Here is an 8,552-nt window from a genome sequence, read left to right as displayed (position 1 = left end):
GGGGGCTTGGAAAGGGTTGTGGGGGAGGGGCAGTTCCTAGCCCACTGCCCTAATTCACAGGCAGAAGCTCCCTGCTGCCAGGGCAGGGGGACATTGTCCCTGCCCAGGCTCCACCACCAGAGCCCACCCCGACAGCAGGGGCAGGGAGCAATCTCCCAACTCCCTGCAGGAGACAACTGTATCCTGGCCCCGTGCTCCCTGCCAGCCCCTGAGCTAGTACCCAGGGGGAGCCTAGAGCTCCCCATGGCTGATGCAGGGGGGCAGAGCAGGGTGGGAGCAAGTCTGCTCCCTAATGCGCACATGTGTAGATGCCTGCCCAGGGTGGGTATATTACTCTGGAGTAAACCCATCCAGCAGCATTTGCACATGTAGGAGGACTGCAGAGTTCAGTGTCTGGGAGCAGTTCAGGCTATTCCAGCCCATGTATATTTCCCTGTCCCTGGTCTCAGGAGAATTCTAAATGCCACTACCTTGCCCAGGGATTTAACCTGTACCTCCCCAGCCCTGCACAGTTCATTAGCTCTAGCTGTCCTGGCATTACCTAGCACAGGTTTATTAAACTCTATGAGAGACAGCACAACACCATGTTTGCCCAGGTTCCTCTGGCCCAGTCCCATCCTCATCTGTAGAGATTCCCACCAGGCCAGAGGGAGGCTGGCCAGTGATCACATGGGAGAGGCACCAATAAGGGAGAGCTACTGCCCCAGTTGCTCTTTCCTACTACCCCTCCAGGCAGTCAGGTGCTCCAGGGGTTTACTGAATGGAGATGTCTCTGCCAGGGCCAGGCTCCCTGTAACATGGCAAGCAAGAAAGGCTAATAGGAATGGGTAGTGTCCTGCTGCTATGCTCTCACCTCAAAGGAATCATCACTGGATTTATGGAGGTAATTTAATGATGCTGCTCGTTTCATGCTAGTAAAAGAAAAAAAGAGAGATGAGTGACTTCTTGAACTTCAGCACCTGCCCTGCTCCCAGAAACAGGGTGGTATCTCACACTTCCCTGCTTAAGATTCATCCCAAACTCTCTGCCTCAGCCAGCACAGGGGACAGGAAGACAGGAGTCTAAATACTGGCCACCTCCTTGCAGCCCCTGCCTCACCAACAGGGATGGGGCTAGGGAATCCTTCCAAACATTGGTCCATCCCTCCATCCCTTGGATGCCTCTAGTAGTCAGTAGGGTCGCCCCTCCCTACACTAGCCCCATATGAATATATATTGGAGAGTTTCTTGCTGCCCAGTTTCCCAGGGCTCACTCTGAAGCTTCCTTGTAACTGTGAGCCTCATGAGGCTGAGGGGTCAGAGTTAGAGCTGAGGGGACTCTGTAGACTCAGGAAGAGTTTTGTGTGGCCACTGAAGAGCCCTGCTCCAAGCAGCCAAAGCCCCAGGAATGAACAACCCCCCGGCACACAAAGTTTGAATTTTCTCCTGTCCCTCCTCTGGCCTGGAGGCAGCAGGTGCAGTGGGATGAGAGCTCCTATGCCCCAAGGTAGACTCATACTTAGTGTTCCTTGGCTCCAGGGGGCCATTTAACTGAAGCTTCTTGACCAGCATTTCACTGCTCCTCCTTATCACGTCCCGAATCTTCCCCAGTGAGCTGCTGCGTTGGAGCATTCCACTCCCATCCTGGAGATAGAGACACAATCCACAGGAGATGGTGAGGTCACTGAGGCTCATAGAGCAGGCTGCAGGATGACTCCATACCCAAACCCCAGGTTCACCAAGGTTCTAGCAGCCAGTTACACTTATAAATGGAACCAGCCCCTCAGAAATCAGTGCTCCAGAAACAGGGCACAGCAGGGCCAGGCTCATCCAGCACCTGAGCAGGGGAAGTCTCCAGCCCAGAGCAGGAGCCAACCCCCAGCCCAGCATTTATACTAGGCATACATCTCAGGATCCTTTAAGCCAAGGGAGGCCAACTTTTTTGGCAATTCACAAGTTAGCCCCTCAACCTTCCCAACTGCCACTCAGGAAGGGTGAGGGGCTAACTTCCCAGCCTGATCCGCTGCTCTGCTTTTTTTCTCATCCCTTTTCTCTCTGCCTGATCTGCAGATCTGATTTCTGTTTCCTTCCCTGTGCTCCCTGCCCTATCTGCTATTTTGCTTTCTGCTCCCTGCCCTATCAGCCACTGTGCTGTTTGATCCCTCCCTAATCTTTTGTGCCCCAGAGGCTGCTATGCCACCCCTGCTTTAAGCAGTCCTTCAGCAGGCAGGGGCAGTTCCTAAGGGGAGGCTGACTTGATACCAATGATGGGAGCCCTATGTACAAAGTGCCCATTGGAGACCCCCCCCCACCTTCAACACTGGCCCATCCCTCTGTAGCTAGCAGGGGAATAGCACTCACTGACATCAGTTTGTGGGACAGATCAACTACAGCACTACACCTTAAGGCGATATCCTTGAAGAGTAAAACAGTAGCAGAACATGGAGTCAGTGGCCTTCATCTGAGGAGGCTTTGGGACTGATCAGCTCTGGGATGAGATGAGGATCACAATAGCCAAAAATCAGTTGATTTGCTACTCTCAGATCACCAGGTAGGTAGCAGTCTGCCTTAGGCCTGTTTCAGGTGGGATGGGAAGGCCAAAGAAATGGTAGCTGCTGTTCCAAGAGCAGTTCCAGGTGATTTGGGAACCCCTATCATTTCTCCTGAGAAAGAGCTTCTTCCTCACCCTGCTCCTGTACTACTTAGCTCAGACTCTTTGAGGATCATCTGACTGACTGTGAGACTGACATGATGGGGCTGCAAGTTCCAATGATAGGAATCAGAGTTTTCTTGGAAGTCTCTGTTTCCACTTGAGCTCCCTAAAGCAGCACAGCGTCTCAGTGATGGCTGGTACCAGTGCCTTCTCTAGAGTGAGGGAGTGATGTCACCTAGTATTAAAGAAGCAGGGAGGGGGGAGAGCTCTATATTCATGAACTGGGGCTTAGAAAAGGGTTTTCCCTTTTGGAGTAATGAGTGGTAGTTCTGAAGTTCCTTGGCTTCTCTAGGAGAGATGGCCACAGGCCCTACACCACTAATGTCTGGGGATCCTCAGAGGCCATTCTCCCAATGCCCCACAGGACTCCCTGCCTTCTAGGGTCATCTAGCAGGAGCTGAACAGGAACTGTTCCATAAGGGCCAATCACACTGGTGTTGTGGGTTTCTCCTCTGGGTTCTCTTCCTCTCTCCAGCCCTCTGGCTGAGTACAACAATGTCCCCTGCTCTCTTGCTCAGCTTAGTACTCCATATGATGCTCTAGATCTATACTTCACCCAATTCCTCCTTCCTCATCAGGCTGCACAAATTGGTGGTCCTCTCAGTCCCAGACCTGCTCTGCCAGCAGCATTTCTCAGATGAACATCCTTGTGGGGGAGGGGACACCTTCCTTCAGACAAATGAATCATAATGTATAAGCCTGTCCTTTACTAGCATCTTCCAGGTAGCATCAGCGAACAGGCCCTGTCTCCCTCCCCAGAGGTTGAAAACTGAGGGAAAGAAAGAGACAGTGACTTGGCCAAGATCACCTAACAAGTCAGCATGAACAAACACAGGAAGTCCTAGATTGGAACAGGGACTTCTAATCAGCCCAAGCCCTTCTCCAAGACAGGCCAAAACCAGCTGCTTTAGAAGAGCAGTCTTCACAGGCACTGTCAGCTCCCAACCTACTGCACCTGGCAGCACAGTTTGGAGAGGAGGTGAGCAAATAACAGTAGTGAAAGAACAGGTTAGGGACTATTTAGGAAACCTGGAGGTGTACAAGTCCATGGAGCTGGACATACTGCACCTGATGGTGCTGAGGGAGTTGGCTGATGTGACTGCAGAGTTGCCAGCCATTATCTTTGAAAACTCATGGGAGAGGTCCTAGATGATTGAAAAAGGTGAATATAGCTCCCATCTTTAAGAAAGAGACGAAGGAAGATCTGGAGAACTACAGAACTCTCAACCTCAGCTAGTCCCTGGAAAAATCATGAAGCAGGTCCTCAAGGAATCCACTTCTAAGCACGTGGAGGAGAAGGTGATGAGGAACAGACAACATAAATTCACCAAAGGCAAGTGATGCCTGACCAATATGATTGCCTCCTACGATGAGATGACTGGTTCTGTAGATGTGGGGAGAGCAGTAGACAAGATCCACCTTGACTTAAGCAAGGCTTTTGTTACGGTCTCCCACAACATTCTTGCAAACAAACTAAGGAAATATGGGTTGAATGAATGGACTATAAGCTGGATAGAAAACTGACTGGATCATGGGGCTCAGAGGGTAGTAACGAATGGCTTGATGTCTAGTTGGAAGACAGTATCAAGTGGAGTGCCCCAGGGGTTGGTCCTGGGGCCAGTTTTGTTCCATGTCTTCATCAGTGATCTAGAAGATGGGATAGAATGCACCCTTGGAAAGTTTACAAACAACATCAAGATAGGGTGAGTAGTAGATATGCTGGAGGTAGGGCTAGAATTCAGAGAGACCTCGACATATTGAAGGATTGGACCAAAAGAAATGTCATGAAGTTCAATAAGGACAAGTGCAAAGTCCTGCACTTAGGACAAAAAAGTCCCATGCATAGGTACAGCTGGGAACGGACTGGCTCTACAAAAAAGGACCTGGGGATTACAGTGGACAATCAACTGAATATGAGCCAACAGTGTCCACTTGTTGCAAAGAAGGCTAACAGCATATACTGGGCTGCATTAGTAGGAGTACTGCCAGCAGATAGAGGGAAATGATTATCCCCCTCAAATAGGCACTGGTGAGGCCACATCTAGATTATTGTGTCCAGTTTTGGGCCCCCCACTACAGAAAGGAAGTGGACAGATTGGAGACAGCCCAGCAGAGGGCAACAAAAATGGTGAGGGGCTTGGGGCACATGACTAATGAGGAGAGGCTGAGGAAACTGGGCTTATTTAGTCTGGAGAAGAGAAAACTGAGAGGGGATTTAATAACAGCCTTCAACTACCTGAAGGGGGGGTTCAAAAGAGGATGGAGCTAGACTGTTCTCAGTGGTAGCAGGGGACAGAACAAGGAGCAATGGTCTCAAGTTGCAACAACGGAAGTTTAGGTTAGATATAAGGAAAAACTCTCTCGCTAGGAGGGTGGAGAAGCGCTGGAACAGATAACCCAGAGAGGTGGTGGAATCTCCATCCTTGGAGGCTTTAAGACCCAGTTAGACAAAGCCTTGGCTGGGATGCTGTAGTTGGGGATGGTCCTGCTTTGAGCAGGGAATTGGACTAGATCAGTTGTTCTCAACCTTTTTTGTACCAGGACTCATTTGTAAACATTGATGGCCAGTCCCAACCCCGTGCCCTTCCCTCCCGACCTGCTGCCCCCAACCCCCCAGTGTGTGGGACAGGGGGTGAGTCTGTAGGGCAGGGTAGGGTGTATGTGGGGCATGGGGAGGGGAGCAAGGCTGGAACTCTGACAGTTTACAGGGGAAAAAAACAGTTTCCCACATTTTTCACCTTTAAAGGAGAATCCATTTATAAAGTTTGTTGATCCATTTTTAAAGTTTGTTCATGGCCCTTTCATATATTCTTGCAACCCACTTTTGGGCCTCTTCCCCCACCCCCATGGGTTGAGAAACACTGGACTAGATGACCACCTGTGGCCCCTTTCAACCCTAATTTTCTATGAGTCTAAGAGGGGCCAAGCACTCATGCAGTGGCAGCTCTGGAGTAATCTACACAGAGGGTAGTTTCTCCCTAATCCTACTCTAGCTGGCTTTGCCCTACATCAGGGTTGAACCAATGGCACACAGACCCCCTGCCCCTCCTCACTGCACAGGCTGCATCAGAGATACCAGTGGCATGCCCCTGCCCTGCCCTGTAGGCTGTGGTGGCAGTGCACAGACCCCCCACAGTCCTGTCCTTGCTGTGTAGCACTGGGAGATGTGCCTAGTTGGGCCTGTAGACCATTTATTAATCACTTCTAGGCTTGTGTGCCTATAGATCAACAGTTGGACAGCCCTGGCTTATGCGACCAAACTGTTCTATACCTAAGCACTGTCAAGACCAGCAAGGCCACCTGACCCAGTGCTAAGGTAGAGGTTCATATAGATAAAGACAAATAGTGCTCAGTCTCACATCAGCCAGCTCCATTGTTCATCTAACACTACCCTGCAAAACAGGCCTAGGAGGTACTTCATTCCCTTAACCTTTAGGGCCTTAGACCCTTCCAAAATTCCTGCTTTTCAAAAGTCCTTTTTCTAGTGACATCCTTAATAGTCACAGAGGTGTCCACTCCTGTTTGGAACCCCCCTGAGCTGTCACTGGCATCTGAGCAGCAAGTCTCACATGCTAATCAAATGCTAATCATGGGCTGTGAGTAAAAGACCTGTCCTTGAATTAGGTGTGAAGTTGCTACTGTTTAACATTACTGACAGCCCTCTTGTTCTTGAGTAAAGAAAGGGTGAATGGACACTCTCACTCCTGTCTCTTGTTGTTCATTCCTGTGTGCATGCGCCTTCATCACATCTTTTTTTATTCCTCTACTCTTTACAGTAGCAGAGAGGCCCCAGCTGAAACTGTGGCCCCATTGCACTGTGCATTGAACAGATGTAAGTATAAACAGCCCCAGCCAGGAAGAGTTTGTGGACTGATGGATTTCACAACATTTTGTTCCTGTGTGAAAGAAACACACTGTCAGGCTGGACTAGAGCAGGATCCCTAGCCATGACCAGCTGTGTCAGGGGCAATAGCATGAAAATCCCAGAAAGGATGGGAGGAAAGTTTCTACCCAACCCCCAGCAGTTAGTGGCTTGGCTGCTTTGTCGAGGACAAAGGTTTCCGTTCAAGTCAGTCCTGTCTAATAGAAGGCAGGGCAGGGTGGTGCCTTAGTAGCTTATTCTGCCCAACTACCTCTCTCTGCTTTATTGTAACTAAACATCTTCATCCCTAGGAATGCGAATGCAAATGGCCAATTGCACATTTCTCCTTTAGTCAGGTGGCATTTGCTGCCTGTGGATTTCAGGACATCCTTAAGAACTGGCAAGCTGATCATCCCTTTTTCCCTTCTGTGCCATTCATTGATGGGGTCCAGCTCCTAGTAATGTGTCTAGTCTTTATACTAACAACTTCTCTTGACAAGCTCTATTTGCTAACAGTTTTGCCTCATATCCAAACCATTTCTATTCCTGCAGTATGCTTTCCCTCCTTGGGGTATCCTGCACTGCATGTCACAGCAGGTAGGCATATGCCCCTTGCAAAGGACTCTTGGGAAGCCTCATAGCAGCCTTCTACTGGAAGCCAACTGCTTCTGCTCTGAGTTTTGTCTTGGTCAGTTGATGTTCCATGGTGGAAATTTGCCCCTCAGCCTATTTAGTTTTTGGTTTTTGTTTGTTTTTTTGTTTTGGGGTTTGTATTGGGCGGGGGGCTAGCAGCATCTAGTAATGGACTATGTTCTAGGCCAGGGTGGGCAAAATGTGGCCCGCAGGCCAGATGTGGTCCGCCAGGCCATTCCATGGGGCCCCACAGGGCCCCTAAAAATTTAGAAATGTAATATTTATCTGACCCTGGCTGCCTGTCATGCAGCCCTCAATGGCTTGCCAAAACTCAGTATGTGGCCCTCCACCCAAAATAATTGCCCACCCCTGTCCTAGGCTCTTGGAAAAACAAGCTCAGTTTTCAAGGGTTTGGAACAGGCTTCCCCCAGAGGTGGCGCAGTCATCCACGCTGGCGATCTTCAAAAAGTGTCTTGACACCCATTTTTCTAGGGTCATCTGATCCCAGCAGTCTTTCCTGCCCAAGTGCAGGGGGGCTAGACCCAATGATCTGTAAGGTCCTTTCCAGCTCCTAACAACTATGAAACTATTCTCTTTATCCTCTGCTTGAAGTACTGAGAGAACTAATAGCTTACTGAGGCAACTGCCCTTTGCAGAAGTCATGCTGACCAGGTCCCCGTTACATCCCTGGTTATTAAAGGATTGGACAATTCTAGTCTTAATTCCCATTTAAATCCATGTAACTGATACTGATGTAGCTACTCCACTGCAGGTTGATCACTAAACCTTGGTTGGAGGCCTATATCCTTCTAACTTGGAATTCACTTCTGCAGTGACTGTGATGACTATATTCAAAAACACTCGCCTGCCATTCTGTAGTTTCCTTTAGAGATAACACCACTCCACCACTGTCTTGCCTGGACAGGTAGTTTCTACTGGAGTACAGTGACTTGGTTACTATCATTTACTACTACAATATCAGACTTCTTCAAAGCCAGGCATTCTAGCCTCCCTAGGTTGAATGTTCATCTCCCACAGAGGGCAGAGGTTAGAAATAGAGGTTATTTTTCATTCTTAACTCCTTGCTCCAGTGTTTTGGTAACAGGAAAAAAAAAAAAACAAAAAACTTACTTCTGATCCCAGCCTCTCTGTGATCCAGCAGTCCTTTGCATAGCTATGTGCCCTTTTTGGACTGCAAAGCATTGCAGGAACCTCCAGGGACTTTTTACAGTCCCTAAAGCAGGTGAAAATCCTCCATCCATGCCCCCTTTCTACTCAAAGGCATATCCCCTCCCCCATTTTGCTTTGTGTAGATGTGCAGGGGCTGGGCTCAGCTGGGGACCCAGACAAAGTGGGGGGACGGGGG

At 49.5% G+C, this 8,552-nt stretch overlaps 1 protein-coding gene across 6 annotated transcripts in view; it reads right to left on the bottom strand.

The window, feature by feature from the left end:
* KLC4 (kinesin light chain 4) overlaps positions 1-8,552 on the bottom strand; it is a 51,125-nt gene that overhangs the window by 2,506 nt on the left and 40,067 nt on the right. For all 6 annotated transcript variants that reach the window (XM_006035917.2, XM_025192101.1, XM_025192102.1 and 3 more), the window contains 2 exons: positions 1,498-1,622; positions 854-911 (listed from right to left, as the gene is read on the bottom strand). In XM_006035917.2, coding sequence (XP_006035979.1) covers positions 854-911; positions 1,498-1,622 — 183 coding nt within the window. The remainder of the gene's footprint in view (positions 1-853; positions 912-1,497; positions 1,623-8,552) is intronic.

The sequence above is a fragment of the Alligator sinensis genome, unplaced genomic scaffold (assembly GCF_000455745.1).
Source record: "Alligator sinensis unplaced genomic scaffold, ASM45574v1 scaffold390_1, whole genome shotgun sequence".
In the NCBI taxonomy this organism is placed as follows: Eukaryota; Metazoa; Chordata; order Crocodylia; family Alligatoridae; genus Alligator; species Alligator sinensis.
Note: the sequence above shows the minus strand (reverse complement) of the source record. Positions and strands in the feature narration are given on the sequence as shown.